Raw genomic sequence first — 22,953 nt, 5'->3', positions numbered from 1 at the left:
TCATCGGTCCACAGAACTTGTTTCCAAAATGCATCAGGCTTGTCTATATGTTCATTTGCAAAGTTCAAATGCTGATTTTTGTGGTGAGGACGTAGAAGAGGTTTTCTTCTGATGACTCTCCCATGAAGACCATATTTGTACAAGTATCTCTTTATAGTGGAATAGTGTACCACAACTCCAGTGTCTGCCAGATCTTTCTGGAGGGATCGTGCAGTCAAACGTGGGTTTTGAATTGCTTTTCTCACAATCCTGCGAGCTGTTCTGTCTGATATTTTTCTTGGTCTTCCAGATCTTGCTTTAACTTCCACTGTTCCTGATGACTGCCATTTCTTAATTACCGTATTTATCGGCGTATACCGCGCACTTTTTTGCCCTGAAAATCAGGGCAAAATCGTGGGTGCGCGATATACGTCGATATCCGCTTTCCCGCCACCGAGTTTGAATACTGCGCCGACATATACCGAGCGCAGTACACTCGTGTATAGTCGGGCAGTCTCGGCTCCTTCCACGCTCACGTCCTGGACGTACAGGACGTGAGCGCGACAGTAGCCGAGCCTGCCCGAGTGTACTGCGCTCGGTATATGCCGGCACAGTATTCAAACTCGGCGCGGGAAACGAGCGAGGAGGACGCCGCAGAAGGTCGCCGGACCCGACGAAGAGGACGCCCGAAGCCGCAGACGGACCCGACGAGGCCGCCGATGGACGCCGCGCAAGACACCAAAACTGTAAGTACAAAATCTTTTTTTCCACAGGAATTTCTGCCCAACTTTAGGGGTGCGTGCTATACGCGGGAGCGCGCTATACCCCAATAAATACGGTACATTCCGAACAGAGGATATTGACATCTGAAAATGCTTTACTATCTTCTTATAGCCTTCTCCAGCTTTGTGAGCGTCAACTATTTTCAGTTTCAGTTTTCTAGACTGCTTAGAAGAACCCATGGTGCTGATTGTTGGGGTAAGGTCAGATGAGTCTGGGCATTTAAAACCTTTGAGATTGACATCACCTGGTCTTCCCAGACGATGATTGAGAACAATCCATGACACTGGCAGGTCTCAGCTTTGCAACGGGGGCAGTGCATGCTATAAATTCTGCAGGGTGCCCAAACTTTTGCAGACGCCATTTTTTGTTTTCTGTCATTTTGAAAGTGTAAATGATGGAAATAAAATCAACTTTTTTTGACATATTATAAGGATGTCTAATCTGTAATTTGATGCCTTTTGGAGATTTTTCCATCTTTCCTTGGCTTCGTTATGCACATTAACCACTTAACGCCCGCCGCACGACTATTTACGTCCGCAAAATGGCACGGACAGGCAGAAGGGCGTATATATACGTCCTTGCCTTCTAGCGGGTGGGGGGTCCGATCGGGACCCCCCCTGCTGCGTGCGGATTCCCGCGGGGAGCGATCCGGGATCGCTCCCCGGAGCGATCCGGGATCGCTCCCCGGAGCTGAAGAACGGGGAGAGCCGTGTGTAAACACGGCTTCCCAGTGCTTCACTGTGGCGGCGTATCGATCGAGTGATCCCTTTTATAGGGAGACTCGATCGATGACGTCAGTCCTACAGCCACACCCCCCTACAGTTGTAAACACACACTAGGTGAACCCTAACTCCTACAGCGCCCCCTGTGGTTAACTCCCAAACTGCAACTGTCATTTTCACAATAAACAATGCAATTTAAATGCATTTTTTGCTGTGAAAATGACAATGGTCCCAAAAATGTGTCAAAATTGTCCGAAGTGTCCGCCATAATGTCGCAGTCACGAAAAAAAAAATCGCTGATCGCCGCCAATAGTAGTAAAAAAAAAAAAAAAATAATAAAAATGCAAAAAAACTATCCCCTATTTTGTAAACGCTATAAATTTTGCGCAAACCAATCGATAAACACTTATTGCGATTTTTTTTTACCAAAAATAGGTAGAAGAATATGTATCGGCCTAAACTGAGGAAAAAAAAAGTTTTTCTATATGTTTTTGGGGGATATTTATTATAGCAAAAAGTAAAGAATATTGCATTTTTTTCAAAATTGTCGCTCTATTTTTTTTTATAGCGCAAAAAATAAAAACCGCAGAGGTGATCAAATACCACCAAAAGAAAGCTCTATTTGTGGGGAAAAAAGGACGCCAATTTTGTTTGGGAGCCACGTCGCACGACCGCGCAATTTTCTGTTAAAGCGACGCAGTGCTGAATTGTAAAAACGCCTTTGGGCATTTAGCAGCATATTGGTCCGGGGCTTAAGTGGTTAATACAAATTTTACCTGGGGTGCCCAAACTTTCGATCCCCACTGTACGTTTGCTCTTCCATGCAGTTTTTTACACGTTTGAGGTTCCCATTGAAGTTTATTGGGATCAAAAATGCTTACAACTTGTAGCTTAAAAGACGACTGTGTACTTTTTTGAGCTACAAATTTTAAGCGACACTACGCTCAGGTGTGAATGGCCATAAATGAAAACGATGAGATTTTCAATGTTCAGTATTTCGGGAGCTTTGAGCTACTCAAATACTTTCACTAGGAAAGGCCATAGAATAGCGTGTACTATATGCTTACCACACATATGACCCAGTTGTAACTTTTTATATTTTTTACCCATTCAATGGCAATCAGATATGTTCCTAGAGTTACATGAAAGCCTTCTCAGTCAGCTAAAAGTAAACCTGTGCTTTGCCCATGCATTGCAAGGCACCAGGGTCAGGTAACTGCCATCCTTACCCACTACACATACCCTTTGTTCACTCACACACTGCCCTGTTAAGATGCCAGGAGTGAAGAAAAAGACTTGGTACTCCAAGTATAGGCGAACAGGGGACTTACTCCCTTTCCTAACGTGATTGCTGGTAGATGCCTGAACACTCAGGTACCCAGTGCTGTCACATTGGGGCAAGAGCAGCAACTCTACTGTACAACTTTGTCTTCCTTTCTACACATCCTGTGGCCAAATTGGTGGGCGAGTGAAAAAAAAAAAAGCAAGTACATGCAGCAAACAAGAGCGTTAGTTAAGTGAACCAGTTGCCTTGCCCTACGTGAGAAAAGTACAGATTTGGAGGGGATCTGGGTTCCTCTATATGCTGCCCCCTATCCAGGTGTACAGGGGGCAGCAAGGCCCCCCAGGAGTATAGGGCTGGATCACAAGTGTGACAAAAGTGTGAGCCACTGCTGCTAACTGTACCGGTTTTGGTGGGAACAAAATCCTGGTGTCCCATGAATCCAAACTGAGTTCTGGAGGCCAGTGCCAGAACAAGTTGAATTAAGGGTGTACAGAGGAAGGTCAGAAAATAATTTGTGACCTCATAGCAAAGCTTGGTCACAGACAGGACAATTACTTTTAAAAGCCTAAAATGGCTAACATTCAAATCATCAGGCCAGTCTCCTCCTCCTTATGGGAAAGGAGGAGCATTGTTGGCTGAACAGCAGCTGCATCCAGTCAGATGCAGTCGCTCTTCTGAAATTCTGACAGCCGCAGGTACCAGCTGACAGAATTCAATAGCTGGGAGGAAAAAAAAAAAATCTATTCATCCGCTGTTTAGCAAGATTTGATTTCTCTCGTTCAGTCCACAAGCTGAATAAGAGTCATCTATACATATATGATAGTGCTATAGAGGAAAACATCTAGGCCCAGATTCACGTAGGAGATACGCCGTCGTATCTCTGAGTCTGAGGCGTCGTATCCTGGCGCCCGATTCAAAGAATCAGATACGCCAGAATTTGTATAAGATACGACCAGCGTAAGTCTCCTACACCGTCGTATCTTAACTGCATATTTACGCCTAGAAATATGTAAATCAGCTAGATACGCCGAATCACGAACGTACGCCCGGCCGTCGCAGTCCAGATACGCCGTTTACGTAAGGCTTTTTCCGGCGTAAACTTACCCCTGCTCTATGAGGCCTAGATGAAGCGTACCAATGTTAGGTATGGACGTCGGAACAGCGTCAAATTTTTCACGCTTTACGTCGTTTGCGCAAGTCGTTCGCGAATAGGGCTGGGCGTCATTTACGTTCACGTCGAAAGCATTGGCTTTTTGCGGGTTAGTTTGGAGCATGCGCACTGGGATACTTTGACGGACGGCGCATGTGCCGTTCGTAAAAAGCGTCATTTACGTGGGGGTCACATTAAATTTGCATAACACACGGCCACATCTTCCACATTTGAATTAGGCGGGCTTACGCCGGCCTATTTACGCTACGCCGCCGCAACTTTGCTTTGAGAATACAGCACTTGCCTGTCAAAGTTGCGGAGGCATAACGTAAATAGCATACGTTACGCCCGCACAAAGATGCGCTCTCCTACGTGAATCTGGGCCCTAGGTGGCAGGATTTGTAGCTGATGCAATACATCAGGCCCGCCAACCCCTCTAACAAATTAAAATGTGTTCTACATACCAAAAGTAACAATGACTACGTGTGGCCCACTTCCACAGCTGAGGCTGACTATCTTCTTTCCAGAGAGCATGGGAAGACACCTTGGTTCAATGGTACTCTGAGCATCTCCAGTCCCTAGACAGCCACTGCTGTTTGTCCCCATCACGAAAACCTGCAAAACACACAACTGCAAATAAAATTCACACCAACAAACAAAAATCTGCATGTTACGCTATTCATCTGCTATAGATATAGGCGTACTGTACAAATATATTTATAAAACACTCATTTTGTTAATCCCTTCATTTCACTAGTCCATCCCTGTCTTCAGCATGAGAAATAAAGGCTGCCATTACTAAAAGTTTCCTTCCAAAAAGGCTAGTTGCTTTTCATCACAGAAAATAAATAATTTTTCACAAGAGATTCATTTTTTCATAAAATTGGAAACTGCATTACAAGATTCTTGTTTTGAACTGGTCATAGATAGGGACATACAGTAGCTTCCAAAACTTGATAGTACCAGGTCACCAAAGAAAGACAATAGGCTTAAATACATAAACGTACCTCATTGTTTCTTGTGATGTACAAGACCTCATTTCCAGAACCAAACACACAAGCCTGTTGGATGGATTTCAGGTCCTTTTGAGGGCAAAGTGCGAAAATTGGCCATTTTCCCACATCTACCATTGTCAGTATGGATGAAAGCTAGAACTTCTGTCTGAAAACACATAAATGCAGGTTACAAACATAGCTGAATCTCTGGGTTTTTGGTCTACTGCCAGTCTATCGAACCTAATGGACAAGAGATATAAGCTCATCGCTTCCCCATATGCATTTAAAATGTACATAAAGTTTTATAAAATTGCCAGAAAGAAGATAGTGTGTCCGCCACTATGACATGAGATGTATAGAGTTTTATAAATGATAGGTATATAGAGTTTTATAAAACTGCAGGAAAGTAGATAGAATATCCATTGTGTCCTCCACTATGACGCCTTGTGTTGTGCCGATTTTATTGTTTAAAAATAGGCATGTATTCTGGCCTTGACAAAAAAAAAAAAAGACAACAAACAGCCATTTATCCAACAATAAATTAAAGGGGTTTTAAAGGTAAAAAAAAAAAAATCTCTAAATACCTTAGTGCAGTCCTCCTTCACTTACCTCATCCTTCCATTTTGCTTTTAAATGCCCTTATTTCTTCTGAGAAATCCTCACTTCCTGTTCTTCGGTCTGTAACTACACACAGTAATGCAAGGCTTTCTCCCTGGTGTGGAGAAAGCCTCTTGAGAGGGGAGGGGCGAGCAGGCAAGTCAGGACACTACTTTGCAGATAGAGAAAGGAGCTGTGTGTTAGTGGGCATCCTGACACTCCTGCTCGCCCCCTCCCCCCTCAAGAGGCTTTCTCCACACCAGGGAGAAAGCCTTGCATTACTGTGTGTAGTTACAGACAGAAGAACAGGAAGTCAGGATTTCTCAGAAGAAATAAGGACATTTAAAAGCAAAATGGAAGGATGAGGTAAGTGAAGGAGGACTGCACTAAGGTAAAGGAAGCTATTTAGGGGGGGGGGGGGGGGGAATTACCTTTACAACCCCTTTAATAAATAGCCTTTGTTGATTTATTTTTCTTTTACAGGTTTGTTTAGTAAACAATATTTACATATGTCAAGCTCTGTAAGGCTGGGTTCACACTACGGTTTTCCCGTCCGTCAGCCGCATACGATTTCAGTATTGAAAACGTACGGGCCCGGACGGGAAAACGTATAGATAGACAATGCATTGCAAATCGTATGCACTCAGATGCATCCGGGTGCGTACGATTTGCTGGCAAAACGTTTTTTAAAACGTACACAAAACCGTGTTCAACCACGGTTTTGCGGCCGTTCTTAAAACAGTATGGCAAACGCATACGTTTTCCTTTAACATTAATGTCAATGGAAAACGCACATATGTGCGGTTCCATACGTTCCCGTCCGTTTCAGCCGCATACGGTTTTCCATATAAATCGTATGCGGCTGACGGACGGGAAAACCGTAGTGTGAACCCAGCCTAATTATCAGAGATAGAATCCCGAATGTAAAAGGTTTCAGCTGCAGTTACTGATCCTTCCATCTTTGCAACTTTTTTCATATCTTTTAGTAAAATCTTTAACCTCTTTAATGTTTAACCCCTATAAACGCCAACCAATACTGATTAATTGCAGATAAAAATCTCTATGTTTTTAATTTCAATTTAGCCCTTCATTTATTTGGTCTAAAATGTATATCCAATCATTACCAAAAGGGAGATTTCACCCTTGAGAGAAGTAAAAATAAAAATAAAAAAAAATGCATCTCTTCTTGGTTACCACATTAGGCAAACTTCAACTTGTTCTTCACCTTATTGAGTAAGCCCAGTTGTTTAATAATGCATCCAACAAAGAAAAAACTGTTATTTTATCTGTAAAGTACTATCTGTAATGCTGGAGATTCAATGCTGTCTGATTCATAAATGTTAAAGAGTATCTGAACTGTGGAAGCAGGACCCAAAAAGTTAACGCAGAGTTCCAGTCATTTGTTTGTTTATTAAATGTCAGCAGCTACAATAAGTGTAGCTGCATACTTTTATTAACCACTTCAGCCCAGGAAGAATTTACCCCTTCCCGACCAGAGCACTTTTTGCGATTCGGCACTGTGTCGCTTTAACTGATAATTGTGCAGTCGTGCGACGTGGTACCCAAACAAAATTGACGTCCTTTTTCCCCTCAAAAATAGAGATTTTTTTTGGTGGTATTTGATCACCTCTGCAGTTTTAATTTTTTGCGCTATAAACAAAAAAAAAAGCAATATTGTTTACTTTTTGCTAAAATAAAATATCCCCCAAAAATATATACCGGTATATAAAAAATAAATAACAAATTCTCAGTTTAGGCCGATAAAATCACAATAAGCGTATATTCATTGGTTTGCGCAAAAGTTATAGTGTCTACAAAGTAGGGGATAGTTTTATGGCATTTTTATTAGTAATGGCGGCAATCAGCGATTTTTATCGTCACTGCAACATTATGGTGGACCATTGTAATTTATACAGCGATCAGTGGTCGAAAAATGCACCGATTACTGTGTAAATGACACTGGCAGGGAAGGGGTTAACCACTAGGGGGCGAGGAAGGGGTTAAGTGTGTCTTAGGCAATGATTCTAACTTTGTGGGGGCTGGGCTAACTGACACGACACTGATCACTGCTCCTGATGACAGGGAGCAGTAGATCACTGTCCTGTCACTAGGCAGAACAGAGAAATGCCCTGTTCACAATGGCATCTCCCAATGACATGATCGCGGGACACCAGCGGACATTGAGTCCACGAATACCGCAGGCGCGGTCACAGAGCATGCGGCAGTGGCGTGCGTGTCCCCACATGGCGGCAAATTCACAGCAACGTACAGGTACGTTGCTTTGCGCAGCCGTGCCATTCTGCTGACGCATATCTACAGGAGGCGGTCGGCAAGCAGTTAAACAGCCACTAACGTGTCCCATAGTCCAGTGGTGTACTCGCCGCAACCGTGTTCTCCCCCTGTCCTCCCTCGGCGACGCCGGCATCTCTACTAAGGGCAGCCGGCTGTGACAGCTTGCGGCTTCAAGGACCAGTCATATGTCCCAGAAGAATTCGGGAGGGAGAGCCTCCGATTTTGGTCGCCTAGCTGACAAGAACAGAAGTGGAAGCAGGTGCCTGTCAATTTTCCAACAAGCCAGCCTAAGGAAAAGTCAATCATTGGACTGACTTTTGTGGAAGGGGAACGGCCATAGAAGGATAAAAATTCCGCTGGTCCATGCTGAACCAGGCTAATTTCGATTCATATATGGCCAGTTTTAACGTGCCTTGTTCTATAATGTCATCTTGGTACAGGACTTTGTCCCCTGACGTAACAGCTGTCCCACGGATGACTGGTGATCTGAAAACTGATAGGGGAATATTAAACAAGCATCAGAAGAGGTGGAGGAAGCAAAGAGCCACAGAATGAAATGAAGAATAAGCAGGTAGATGCTTTAAATTAATATGACGTTATTGTTGGCACCTTAAGTGCAAGAAAGGTCAAGAAAAATGCAGTCTGCAGTCTCTAACCATCCCTTGTATCATGTTCTCAGTCACAAACCATCTCTTGTATCATGTACTCAGTCTCTTACCATCACTTGTTTCATGTCTGCAGTCTCTTACTTAAACATAAAAACACTGCCAATAGTATTAGCAAAATTTCCATTCAGTGCACCTCTAGCAGACATGATACAAGAGATCAATGCAGCCTCACCAGTGCCCATCACATGCAGCCTCACCAGTGCCCGTCATATGCAGCCTCACCAGTGCCCAGCTGCCTCACCAGTGCCTGTGGATGCAGCCTGCCTTGAGTTATTCACTTTAAGGTCATTATAGAGGACAAGGGGGCACTCTTTAAGAGGAAAAAAATATTAAATCTTCAAATGCGAAAGTGTTTCTTCACAGTAAAAGCTGTGAAAATGTGGAATAGACTCCCTCCAGAGGTGGTTCTGGCCAGCTCAGAAGATTGCTTTAAAAAAAACCCGATTTCTTTCCTAAATGTAAATACCGTATTTATCGGCCTATTGCGCGCACCGGCGTATAGCGCGCACCCCTAATCTGGACGTGAATTTTTTTTTTGTATTACTTACAGTTTTGGTGTGGTGCGGCCTTCGTGGTGTCCTCCCCGCTTCTCCCGCGCTGGTCTCTGAGCCGATCCCTGCTTCCCGCGCTGTGTTTGAACGCCGCCACCGACATATACCGAGCGCAGTACACTCGGCCACACTCGGCTCCTCTCGCATAACCGCGAGGGGTGCCGAGCATGGCCGAGTGTACTGCGCTCAATATATGTCGGCGGCCGCGTTCAAACACAGTGCGGGAAGCGAGTATCGGCGTATATCGCGCACCCACGATTTTGCCCTGATTTTAAGGGCAAATAAAGTGCACGTATACGCCGATAAATACAGTAATAATAATAATAATATAACTGGGTACTAACATTTATAGGTAAAGTTGATCCAAGGAATATGTGATTGCCTCTCGGGGAATCAGGAAGGAGAATTTTCCCTTGCTGTAGCAAATTGGAGCATTCTTTGCTGGGGTTTTTCACCTTCTTCTGGATCAACTGTGAATGAATGAATGAATGAATGAATGAAAAACTTATAAAGCGCGGCGCATGCGAACTGAATCGCTTCTGGGCGCTAGTTGTTCGTGTCTCATGACATCAAAAGAGCAGAGTTTTGATCTGTCTTCTGAAAGTCAGGTGGTTTTCCTCCAAGCGAATGCTGGTTGGTAAAGCGTTCCATAGTCTAGGACCCTGAAAAGCAAACCTTCTTTCTCCTTTGGACTTGTATTTGGTTTTTGGTACCCTGACCAGATTTTGGTCGGTGGATCGCAGAACGCGATTCGAATTGTGAGGTTCTATCTTGTCGCAAAGATATTGCGGAGCCTTCCATGGATGCACTTATGTGTCAGGCAGAGTGCTTTAAATGCAATTCTGTCTTTTACTGGCAGCCAGTGAAGGGTTCTCAACGAAGGTGAGATTGATTCCCATTTTTTTTCCCCAGTCACCAGTCTGGCGGCCGTATTCTGAACGACTTGCAGACGGGAGATTTGGTACTTTGGGAGTCCGAGGTACAGGGCGTTAGTAGGGTTGTCCCGATACCACTTTTTTAGGACCGAGTACAAGTACCGATACTTTTTTTCATGTACTCGCCGATACCGAATACCGATACTTTTTTTTAAATGCAGCCACGTGTCCCCAAATGCAGCCTTGTGTCCCCAAATGCAGCCTTGTCCCTTAATTCAGCCATGTCCCTAAATTCAGCCATGTCCCTAAATTCAGCCATGTCCCTAAATTCAGCCATGTCCCTAATGCAGCCTTGTGTCCCTTAATTCAGCCATGTCCCTTAATTCAGCCATGTCCCTAAATTCAGCCATGTCCCTAAATTCAGCCTTGTGTCCCTAAATTCAGCCTTGTGTCCCTTAATTCAGCCATGTCCCTTAATTCAGCCATGTCCCTAAATTCAGCCTTGTGTCCCTTAATTCAGCCATGTCCCTTAATTCAGCCATGTCCCTAAATTCAGCCATGTCCCTAAATTCAGCCATGTTCCTTATGTCCCTTAATTCAGCCATGTCCCTTAATGCAGCCATGTCCCTAAATTCATCCATCTCCCTTAATTCAGCCATGTCCCTAAATTCAGCCATGTCCCTAAATTCAGCCATGTTCCTTATGTCCCTTAATTCAGCCATGTCCCTTAATGCAGCCATGTCCCTAAATTCATCCATCTCCCTGAATTCAGCCATGTCCCTAATGCAGCCTTGTGTCCCCTAAGACAAAGCCAAGTCAATCCCCTCCCCCCGCCGCTGCCGACATCTAGTTACTATGCACTAGGGGAACACAACAGCTGACATTTGCATTTGAATAGCTGGGTGTTCCCCTGCCGCGCCGTCATGTATAGCCCCTCCCCCTTGCCCGGGCACTTTGATACGACGGGTGACCTGTCTATCAAAGTTTCTCGGCAAGGGGCAGTGTGCCCCCTTTCTCCAGGTCGCAGTGTGCCCCCTCTCTCCAGGTCGCAGTGTGCCCCCCCTCTCCAGGTCGCAGTGTGTCCCCTCTCTCCAGGTCGCAGTGTGTCCCCTCTCTCCAGGTCGCAGTGTGCCCCCTCTCTCCAGGTCGCAGTGTGCCCCCTCTCTCCAGGTCGCAGTGTGCCCCCTCTCTCCAGGTCGCAGTGTGCCCCCTCTCTCCAGGTCGCAGTGTGCCCCCTCTCTCCAGGTCGCAGTGTGCCCCCTCTCTCCAGGTCGCAGTGTGCCCCCTCTCTCCAGGTCGCAGTGTGCCCCCTCTCTCCAGGTCGCAGTGTGCCCCCTCTCTCCAGGTCGCAGTGTGCCCCCTCTCTCCAGGTCGCAGTGTGCCCCCTCTCTCCAGGTCGCAGTGTGCCCCCTCTCTCCAGGTCGCAGTGTGCCCCCTCTCTCCAGGTCGCAGTGTGCCCCCTCTCTCCAGGTCGCAGTGTGCCCCCTCTCTCCAGGTCGCAGTGTGCCCCCTCTCTCCAGGTCGCAGTGTGCCCCCTCTCTCCAGGTCGCAGTGTGCCCCCTCTCTCCAGGTCGCAGTGTGCCCCCTTTCTCCAGGTCGCAGTGTGCCCCCTCTCCCCATCTCACACAGTGCTGGATGAGATGTTGCCACTTTATAACTTATTTACAAACAACTAGAAAATGTTTCCAAATCTTCCATCAAACTTCTACAATGTTGCTCATCCTCCTCCTCAGCTCAAGGTTCATGTCCCACAGACATGTTACAACATCAGCACAACGGTCACCCAGCATCAGATTGCTAGCTCTTGAGTCCAGGCTCCTTAGCCATACCTTGTGTGTGGAGGACAGTCAGTGATAGCAGCAGCAGTGATCCCGCAATGTGACCCATTCCTCCTCCTGGTAGTATTAGGGTGACATAGTTGCACAATGTATGCAGCAGAACCCCCGATCCCCAACCATCCACAGACAATCCAGCCCAGGCTCTCCTCTTCTCTCACTACTTCCAGCTAGGGGAACACAACAGCTGACATTTGCATTTGAATAGCTGGGTGTTCCCCCGCCGTCATGTATAGCCCCTCCCCCTTGCCGAGAAATTTGATAGACAGCTCACCCGTCGTATCAAAGTGCCCGGGCAAGGGGAAGGGGCTATACATGACGGCGGGGGAACACCCAGCTATTCAAATGCAAATGTCAGCTGTTGTGTTCCCCCCGCGCATAGTAACTACAGTAGATGTCGGCAGCGGCTGGGGGAGGGGAGGGGGATTGACTCGGCTTTGTCTAAGGCGGCAGCAGCTCTCCTCTCCCCCATACGAGGACTGCTCTGCTCCGCTCTCCGCCCCCTCTCCGCCTGCATTCCACCCCCTCTCCACCCGCACTCGGGAAAAAAAAAAAAAAAAAAGTATTCTATTCTGGCATCGGGAGTATTTGCGCGAGTACGAGTACTCCCGCAAATACTTGGTATCGGTCCCGATACCGATACTAGTATCGGTATCGGGACAACCCTAGGCGTTAGCATAGTCCAGTCTGGAATTCGCGATTGTTCCCACCACGACTGCTACGTCTTCTTTGGGGATAAATGGAATAAGTCTGCGTAGTAGGCGCAACAGATGGTGCGCTCCGCTGACTACTGACCCTATTTGTGCGTCCAATGTCATGAAGGTGTCGAAGATGACCCCGAGACTTTTGACTTTGGAGCTAGGGGTGATGATTTGGCCCAGAATGGGCGGGGGTGTCCAGGTTGTTGCCAGTTGACTCTTTCGGCTGGCGTGAAACATAAGGAGTTCTGTTTTTGAACTGTTGAGTTTAAGATAACTCTTTGTCATCCAGTTTTCTATCAAAGAGAGACATTTCTCTAAACTGGGATGATGATCCTTTTTGTTGCAGATGCGAAAATACAGTTGCGTATCGTCTGCATAAGAGTGATAGAGTAGTTCTTGGCTACTGATAATATCAAAGAGAGGGCGAAGATAGATGTTGAAAAGCACCGGTGACAGGGGGGATCCTTGGGGGACTCCACATGAGACCGTGCGCTTTTCCGACGTGAAAGAACCCAATTTAACTGTTTGTGATCGGTTTTCAAGAAAGGAAGAAAACCATGGTAAATCACCTTCTGCGACTTCTGCTACCTTGGCTAGTCGCATCAGTAACAGTTTGTGGTCAACCGTGTCAAAGGCTGCGCTTAGGTCCAGCAGAACCAGGAGACAAGATTCTCCTTCGTCTGCGGCCTCGAGGGCATCGTCCCATATTTTGAGTAAGGCCGTTTCTGTCCCGTGTCCGGGACGGAAGCCTGATTGTAATGGATCCAGTAGATTGTGGGTATCTAGATGCTGTTGCAGCTGTTGTACCACTACTTTCTCCATTATCTTGGAGAGAACATTTAGGCCTGTTATGGGACGGCGGTGAGTTGGGTCCTTGGGATCCAGGTTAGGTTTTTTCAAGATGGGCTGGATTGTGCCCTCTTTCAACAGGGATGGCACTGTGCCTTCCTTAAATGACTGGTTTATAAGCTGTGTGATGGGTGGTGCCAGGATGTCGGCACATTCCTTCAGCAGTTTGGTGGGGATGATATCATTGGGCGATGTGCTGTTCCGCAAAGCACCAATGATATTTTTTGTGGTATCGATGGAGATCGGTTCCAGAGTGAACTTTGTTGATTGTAGAGCGTTTCCGTGGGTGTTTTGTGGTTGATTGACGGTGGGGTTGAGGGGGGTATTGTTTTGCAAGATGCTTTCCCGGATTCTTTCAATTTTGTTGATGAAGAAAAACTGTGGGTGAAGGATTGTGTATATGGGATTTTATAATTATTAGGGTTGTCCCGATACCGATACTAGTATCGGTATCGGGACCGATTCCGAGTTTTTTCGGCGGTACTCAGACGCCGATACCCCGCCCCGATACACAAATAGAATACTTGCCACCCCCGTCGCCGCCACCGAAGCCGCAATCCGCCGCGATCCGCCGCATCCCCGCTGCCGCCGACTGTGTAATACGCCGGGAACATTACAGCTTTGAATAGCTGTAATGATTCGCATCGCGCATAGACACTCCCCCTTGCTCGGGTGAACTGTCCAATCCCGAGCAAGGGGGAGTGTCTATACGTAGCGCGAATCATTACAGCTTTAGCTGTTATGTTCCCGCGCGTATTACCAGTCGGCGCTCGGCGGCAGCGGGACACAGGTAAGGGGGACATCGCTGGATATGGGGGAGACGATGGCTGCATATGGGGGACGATGGCTGCATATGGGGGACAATGTCTGCATATGGGAGACGATGGCTGCATATGGGAGACAATGGCTGTATATGGGAGACAATGGCTGTATATGGGGGGGACACTGTCTGCATATGGGGGACAATGGCTGTATATGGGGGACAATGTCTGCATATGGGGGACAATGGCTGTATATGGGGGACAATGGCTGTATATGGGGGACAATGGCTGTATATGGGGGACAATGGCTGTATATGGGGGACAATGGCTGTATATGGGGGGGGACACTGTCTGCATATGGGGGACAATGGCTGTATATGGGAGACGATGGCTGCATATGGGAGACGATGGCTGCATATGGGAGACGATGGCTGCATATGGGAGACGATGGCTGCATATGGGAGACGATGGCTGCATATGGGAGACGATGGCTGCATATGGGAGACGATGGCTGCATATGGGAGACGATGGCTGCATATGGGAGACAATGGCTGTATATGGGGGGGGGACACTGTCTGCATATGGGGGACAATGGCTGTATATGGGGGACAATGTCTGCATATGGGGGACGATGGCTGCATATGGGGGACGATGGCTGCATATGGGGGACGATGGCTGCATATGGGGGACGATGGCTGCATATGGGGGACGATGGCTGCATATGGGGGACGATGGCTGCATATGGGGGACGATGGCTGCATATGGGGGACGATGGCTGCATATGGGGGACGATGGCTGCATATGGGGGACGATGGCTGCATATGGGAGACAATGGCTGTATATGGGGGGGACACTGTCTGCATATGGGGGACAATGGCTGTATATGGGGGACAATGTCTGCATATGGGGGACAATGGCTGTATATGGGGGACAATGGCTGTATATGGGGGACAATGGCTGTATATGGGGGACAATGGCTGTATATGGGGGACAATGGCTGCATATGGGGGACAATGGCTGCATATGGGAGACAATGGCTGTATATGGGGGGGACACTGTCTGCATATGGGGGGGACACTGTCTGCATATGGGGGGGACACTGTCTGCATATGGGGGACAATGGCTGTATATGGGGGACAATGGCTGTATATGGGGGACAATGGCTGTATATGGGGGACAATGTCTGCATATGGGGGACAATGGCTGTATATGGGGGACAATGGCTGTATATGGGAGACAATGGCTGTATATGGGGGACAATGGCTGTATATGGGGGACAATGGCTGTATATGGGGGACAATGGCTGTATATGGGGGAGACGGTGGCTGCATATGGGAGACAATGGCTGTATATGGGGGGGACACTGTCTGCATATGGGGGACAATGTCTGCATATGGGGGACAACGTCTGCATATGGGGGACAACGTCTGCATATGGGGGACAACGTCTGCATATGGGGGACAACGTCTGCATATGGGGGACAACGTCTGCATATGGGGGACAACGTCTGCATATGGGGGACAACGTCTGCATATGGGGGACAACGTCTGCATATGGGGGACGACGTCTGCATATGGGGGACAACGTCTGCATATGGGGGACAACGTCTGCATATGGGGGACAACGTCTGCATATGGGGGACAACGTCTGCATATGGGGACAACGTCTGCATATGGGGGACAACGTCTGCATATGGGGGACAACGTCTGCATATGGGGGACAACGGCTGCATATGGGGGACAACGGCTGCATATGGGGGACAACGGCTGTATATGGGGGACAACGGCTGTATATGGGGGACAACGGCTGTATATGGGGGGGACAATGGCTGCATATGGGGGACAATGGCTGCATATGGGGGACAATGGCTGCATATGGGGGACAATGGCTGCATATGGGGGACAATGGCTGTATATGGGGGAGACGATGGCTGTATATGGGGGACAATGTCTGCATATGGGAGACAATGGCTGTATATGGGAGACAATGGCTGCATATGGGGGACAATGGCTGTATATGGGGGAGACGATGGCTGTATATGGGGGACAATGTCTGCATATGGGGGACAATGGCTGCATATGGGGGACAATGGCTGCATATGGGGGACAATGGCTGCATATGGGGGACAATGGCTGCATATGGGGGACAATGGCTGCATATGGGGGACAATGGCTGTATATGGGGGAGACGATGGCTGTATATGGGGGACAATGTCTGCATATGGGAGACAATGGCTGTATATGGGAGACAATGGCTGGATATGGGGGAGACAATGGCTGCATATGGGAGACAATGGCTGTATATGGGGGAGACAATGGCTGCATATATGTGGGGGGACAATGGCTGTATATGGGGGGGGACAATGGCTGCATTTGGGGACACATTTAAAAAAAAGTATCGGTATCGGCGACTACTTGAAAAAAAGTATCGGTACTTGTACTCAGTCCTAAAAAAGTGGTATCGGGACAACCCTAATAATTATATATTTTTTTGGTTGAACTAGATGGACTTTGTCTTTTTTCAACCTGACTATGGAATGCTAACCTTTAACCTTAACCCCAACATGCGACTTTGGACACTTGAAAGGTTCCTGCAATACTTTGATGTGACTTGTGTGCCAGAAAGTGTAAAGTCGCATCATAGTACATGCATTCCATGAACAGAACTGTTATGCTGGGTTTACACTGAAGCACGGAGCGGCTCACAACAGGGGGTCCGGGGAATCCCTGTTCACCATTTTAGGTCCGATTTCAGCCCTAAAATGGACCAGAAGACGCATAGGACTTCTGTGAAATTCGCACCGGAGCCGCTCTGGAGATGTGTGAACCAGCTCCATAGAGTGCAGGTCACAATCTCCTGACATACGAATTGGATGCAGTGAAATCAACATCCATTTCACAATAGTGTTAACCCAGCCTCATACTTTCCTATTGGGAAAAAAAAAAAAAAAAAAATCAAAACACATCAAAAAAAGTGTGTTGAAAAAAAAAACAACACAAAACGTAACGCAAAACGCGTCAGCAAGCGCATCAATTACAACACGCATAGATGTGAACCTAGCCTTAGAGCAAGTAAATCTTTATTCAGTTCAGATCCACTTTACGTTTATTTATCTATTCCTTTTCGTAGCAATTTACAACACTCTAAACCCACAGTTCCTAATGTAAGCACATTCACACCCTTTTTTGGAACAACTTAGCTATTTAAGGGCCCTTTACTGCAGCATTCACATCTATGCCGGCTGTGTTTGATGCGGTTTTTAGTGCATTTTGCGTTTTTAAACCAGCGTTTTTTTTGCAGCTTTATTTCTTTAAAAACGCACTGTAAAACAAACACACTCTATACAGCTGGTTGCTAAGGAGGGGGCCGACGGGGAAAAAAAATGATCACAAAAGTAATGCCCTTTCACACTGATGTGCTTTTGATGTTTTCCTATTGACTCACAATGGAAGATGCCTTTTTGGTGTGCTTTTGAAAAACTGCACCAAAAGATGCAACATGCAAAACTTTTTAAAGTGCAGCACACCTGGTCACCTCTGGGTTAATTTTTGACGTTAGATTTGTTCAGCCATGCTGTACTTTCACTTTCTCACACCCTTGAAAAAAAGCTCAACATAGAGGAAGTGTGGAGTTTTACAAATTCTATAAAGTTCCCCATAAGCTGCAAAGGCAGCAGACAGATGCTACGGCACTTTGCATCACTGCATGGCAAAGAATTATGCCTCCATCACGTTTGATGGGCAATACCACCCACTGAACATGATCCATTCAATTGGATAATGGTGCAGGATTTTAAGACTTAAAGGGGTTGTAAAGGTTCGTCTTTTATTTTCTAAATGGGTTCCTTTAACCACTTAAGCCCCGGACCATTTTGCAGCTAAATGCCCAGGCCAGGTTTTGTGATTCGGCACTGCGTCGCTTTAACAGACAATTGCACGATCGTGCGGCGTGGCTCCCAAACAAAATTGGCGTCCTTTTTTCCCCACAAATAGAGCTTTCTTTTGGTGGTATTTGATCACCTCTGCGGTTTTTATTTTTTGCGCTATAAACAAAAATAGAGCGACAATTTTGAAAAAAATGCAATATTTTTTACTTTTTGCTATAATAAATATCCCTCAGTTTAGGCCAATACGTATTCTTCTACCTATTTTTGGTAAAAAAAAAAAAAAAATCGCAATAATCGTTTATCGGTTGGTTTGCGCAAAATTTATAGCAATTACAAAATAGGGGATAGTTTTATTGCATTTTTATAATTTTTTTTTTTTACTACTAATGGCGGCGATCAGCGATTTTTTTTCGTGACTGCGACATTATGGCGGACACTTCGGACAATTTTGACACATTTTTGGGACCATTGTCATTTTCACAGCAAAAAATGCATTTAAATTGCATTGTTTATTGTAAAAATGACAGTTGCAGTTTGGGAGTTAACCACAGGGGGCGCTGGAGGGGTTAGTGTTCACTTAGTGTGTGTTTACAACTGTAGGGGGGTGTGGCTGTAGGACTGACGTCATCGATCGAGTGTCCCTTATAAAAGGGATGACTCGATCGATACACCGCCACAGTGAAGCACGGGGAAGCCATGTTTACACACGGCTCTCCCCGTTCTTCAGCTCCGGGGAGCGATCGCGACGGAGCGGCTATAAACGAATAGCCGCGCCGTCGTCCCGGATCGCTCCCCTAGGGAATCCGCCCGCCGCGGAGGGGGCCCCGATCGGACCCCCCACCCGCTAGAAGGCAAGGACGTATATATACGCCCATCTGCCTGTCCGTGCCATTTTGCGGACGTAAATAGTCGTGCGGCGGGCGTTAAGGGGTTAAGCTAGTGCATTGTTGGTTCACTTACCTTTTCCTTCGATTTCCCTTCTAAATGTTTTTTTTCTTTGTTTGAATTTCTCACTTCCTGTTTCTCCTCAGTAAGCTTTCCACCATCATCCGAGCGGTGGAAAGTCATTTAGAACAGCTTACTGAACACCTTACTGAGGAAGAACAGGAAGTGAGAAATTCAGACAAAGAAAAAAATCATTTAGAAGGGAAATCGAAGGAAAAGGTAAGTGAACCAACAATGCACTAGCTTAACGTAACCTATTTAGAAAATAAAAAACAAACCTTTACAACCCCTTTAAGCCCAGGTTCATACCGGCTGCGGGAATGAAGCCTTGCGAGTTTATTTGAACTCACGCGATTTCACTCCTGCTGGTCAGTCCCGATTTCGGCCGTGATTACAGAGACATCTGTGCAGTTTCTGCAGATGTCAATGTAAATCGCGTGCCGAAATTGCCAAAAAGTAGTACAGAAACTACTTTTTGAAATCGGTGCAGCGCCACAGATGCAGCGTCGCACCGATTAGGAAGGTGCCATTGCCGGCAAATAGCACCAGTGTGAACCAAGGCTTAAACATGCAGTGAGAAGGCAATATTGCTGCCTCATTGCTGCCCGTCAAATGCTCTCTGAAATGCGTTCCACCGTGGATCACTTTTCAGAGGGCAATGCAAGTTTAAATGTGCCCTAACATAGACAGAAGTATGCTTCATCTGTCTGTGTTCTGTGCTGCATCTTACTGCTTCTCGCCCTTATCTCCATGTGCTAGGGCCGCTTCTCACCAGTGCTCAAAACGCACTGCCTTTGCGATGTGTTGTGTTGTGGAAGCCAATTTATTTTTAATGGCCCCCGAAACACAGATCGCAGGTGCTGTGCACTTGCAGTCACCAAATCACATGGTGCTGCAGACCCAATGCGATTTGGTGCAGCGTTTTTTTTTTTTTAAGAAAGTAGTGCATGCACTACCTTTTCTGCGTTTTGGTGCAATTTGCACCACACGGGAATCACACAGGAGCATGCGTTGTGTTCTTGTGCAATACAGGTGTGAACCGGCCCTTGCTGTGTGCTGGCCGCTTTCTATTACTCCCCCCTCTCATGTGCGACTATGGGGTTCATTTACTAAAACTGGAGAGCGCAAAATCTGGTGCAACTCTGCATAGAAACCAATCTGCTTACAGTTCATTTTTTTTTTGTTGAGACCACATGTCTAAGGATGAGCTCTGGCAAGTTCGCATAGTACACGTGCAGAGCCCGCCAGGAAGTGTGCACGGCGCTGCGCTAATCACAGCCAGGGAGATATTTCACAATCCCTGCAGCCGAGCATCGGGACAATGTCTCCCTGACTGTGATTAGCGCAGTGCCGTGCACACTTCCTGGCGGGCTCTGCACATGTACTATGCGAACACGCCAGAGCTCATCCTTACACATGTCATAACGGCGCCATCCGAATCGATGTGACGCTGACTTTGCCGCGCTGCACCGATTCCCAAAAGCAGTTCCTTCACTCCTTTTGGCGACTTTGAGGGCGATTTGAACAAACACCTGTGCACAGATGTCTCTTATATCGCTCCAGAAGTCAGCTGAACTCGCACGATTTCAAACGCGCTTGTCAGTCCCGATTTCAGAGACATCTATGCACAGACAGAGGTCAATATGAATCGCAGCCCGAAATCACAAAAAGTAGTACAGAAATTTATTTTTGAAAATCAAGATTAAGACGGTGGCATTGCTGGCAAATGCCGCCAATTTGACATGTCAAATCGCACCAGTGTGAACCCAAGTTAAAGCTTAATTGAACAAGCTGATTGGCTACCATATACAGCTGCTCCAGATTTTGCACTCTCCAGTTGTAATAAAATCCCTGGGGTAGATTCACGTAGGGGCGCGCAATGATATGGCGGCGCAGCGTATCGTATTTACGCTACGCCGCCGTAACTTACAGGAGCAAGTGCTGTATTCACAAAGCACTTGCTCCGTAAGTCGCGGTGGCGTAGCGTAAATGGGGCCGGCGTAAGCGCGCGTAATTCAAATGTGGAAGGGGGGGCGCGTTTTATGTAAATGTATGATGACCTGACGTGATTGACGTTTTTTACAGACGGCGCATGCGCCATCCATGTACATATCCCAGTGTGCATTGCTTTCAAGTACGGCGCAACGACGTATTGGTTTCGACGTGAATGTAAATTAGGTCCAGCCCTATTCGCGAACGATAGGTAGGGAGACCGCCGCTCCAGGTGAGCACAGGCAGATAATCAATGTCCACTCAGGAATCACACGGGTGCTGGCAATGCATAGAATTAAGCAGGTGGGAGAATGGATGGACAGCCGCACTCCAAAAAGTCTTGTTGAAAAAAGACGTGCTCTTTATTGTAAAAAGGAAAAAATGCACAGCACACAACAGCATACAGTGGGATAGACAGCTGACGCGTATCGCATTAACAACTAATGCTTAGTCATAGCTGAACGACTTACGCAAACGATGTAAAAAATTAAAATTTCGAAGCGGGAACGACGTCCATACTTAACATTGGCTGTGCCTGCTAATAGCAGGAACAACCTTACGCCGAAAAACCCGAACGTAAACGACGTAAATACATTGCGACGGGCGTACGTACGTTTGTGAATCGGCGTATCTAGGTAATTAGCATATTCTACGCCGACAACAACGGAAGCGCCCCTAGCGGCCAGCGTCAGAATGCACCCTAAGATACGACAGCGTAAGAGACTTATGCCAGTCGTATCTTAGGCAAATGTCGGCGTATCTAGCTTTCTGAATACAGAAAGTAGATACGCCGGCGCAGATTTGAATTTACGCGGCGTATCTATGGATACGCCGGCGTAAATTCTATCTGAATCTACCCCCCTGTCTCTGCAGCCATCATTGTTACTCCTCTTTCCTGCACTGGTCTCGTTGTCGCTTCCTGTGTGACACTAGCAGATCAAGGCTGCCCGCTGCTATTGACATATTCACACAACTTTCCCTGGATGAGAAAAAGCTGAGGTCAATGAGTGATGACAATTGTAAACATTGCATGCGGTCAGGGTTGCCACCTTTTCTTGGAGTAACTGCCAGCTTTACTGTCTCTTTCCTACTAATGAGATTGGCAACAAGTGCAATATTTACCCTCCTTGGTATGCTTCTTACGTCTGGAACTTCCTGTCCCCTTGGCTATAAAGGATGTTATTGATCTTTTCCTTATAAAACAACATAGGAAGTGTATTCTCCATGAGGGTGACACAATTATCATATCTCTACATTACTGTACAGATCTGTCTGTAATACTGTCTATATTTAAATGCATGCAGCCATTTGTAATCATGTTATACTGGGAGCTATGACTACATTTCCATAAAGTGCCCACAAACAACCATGGAAACTGATAGTGCTCTGTGAGAGGCAGTGCCAGGCTTACCAGCGTCCTAAGCAGTCCCTATCCACGATATTCCTTTTGTTTACATTCTTACAGCAACCGGCTTGTCGGTAGTCCTTGTTCAGCAGTGCAGACAACCTCTCATGCTTGCTGTTACATCAATAACACGAGTGCTCTCCCTCCTCCCTGCCTGGCAGCACTGCTCTGACATCACGGGGAGGAGGAGCCTGGGCTGTGTTAGAAGACATTGTCATTGTCAGCAACTGTCTTTTTTTCTTCTTTATTTTAGAATGCAGGAAATGCAAACTTCAATTCACCTTCATGTCAGGAGGGGTAGTTACATTAAGCAGTATTAAACTCAAAAGCAAACATTATATTGCAGCTTACCAATTATTACATGTGATGGCTGCATTAGTTTCATTTTTTAGGCTCTCTTTCTTCTATTTTCGTCCAGTGATCCCGCCAGCAAGCCTGTTTTTCAACAGAACAAGCACTCTATCAGGATGATTAGTATACATGGATGAGACAAACCACTTAACACTGGCAGGGGTGCTTCCAGTGATCAGCTTTTATTTATTAACCACTTGCGGACCAACCTGCCGCATAATTACGTTGGTACTTTGAAGAGGAATACTGTTGTTATGGTAGCAGCTAGCTACCATAACCCCGGTATCCCTCTTCTTCAGCGGGCGGTCCTCTTTGAGATAAAAGATGGTCC

The 22,953-nt window shown here is 46.6% G+C and overlaps 1 protein-coding gene across 3 annotated transcripts in view; it reads right to left on the bottom strand.

The window, feature by feature from the left end:
- The window catches only part of RCBTB2 (RCC1 and BTB domain containing protein 2), a 90,166-nt gene extending 67,722 nt beyond the window's left edge, over positions 1 to 22,444 (bottom strand). For 2 of the 3 annotated variants that reach the window (XM_040341229.1, XM_040341231.1), the window contains exons 1-3: positions 22,278 to 22,443; positions 4,927 to 5,080; positions 4,384 to 4,534 (exon numbers count right to left, since the gene is read on the bottom strand). In XM_040341229.1, the coding sequence (XP_040197163.1) occupies positions 4,384 to 4,534; positions 4,927 to 5,049 (274 nt within the window). In that variant the 5' untranslated portion in view covers positions 5,050 to 5,080; positions 22,278 to 22,443. Of the gene's footprint in view, positions 1 to 4,383; positions 4,535 to 4,926; positions 5,081 to 22,277 lie in introns of all 3 variants that reach the window. The other variant, XM_040341230.1, reaches the window with a different exon arrangement.
- Positions 22,445 to 22,953: the final 509 nt, after the last annotated feature.

Source organism: Rana temporaria, chromosome 2 (genome assembly GCF_905171775.1).
Source record: "Rana temporaria chromosome 2, aRanTem1.1, whole genome shotgun sequence".
NCBI classification, from domain to species: domain Eukaryota; kingdom Metazoa; phylum Chordata; class Amphibia; order Anura; family Ranidae; genus Rana; species Rana temporaria.
Note: the sequence above shows the minus strand (reverse complement) of the source record. Positions and strands in the feature narration are given on the sequence as shown.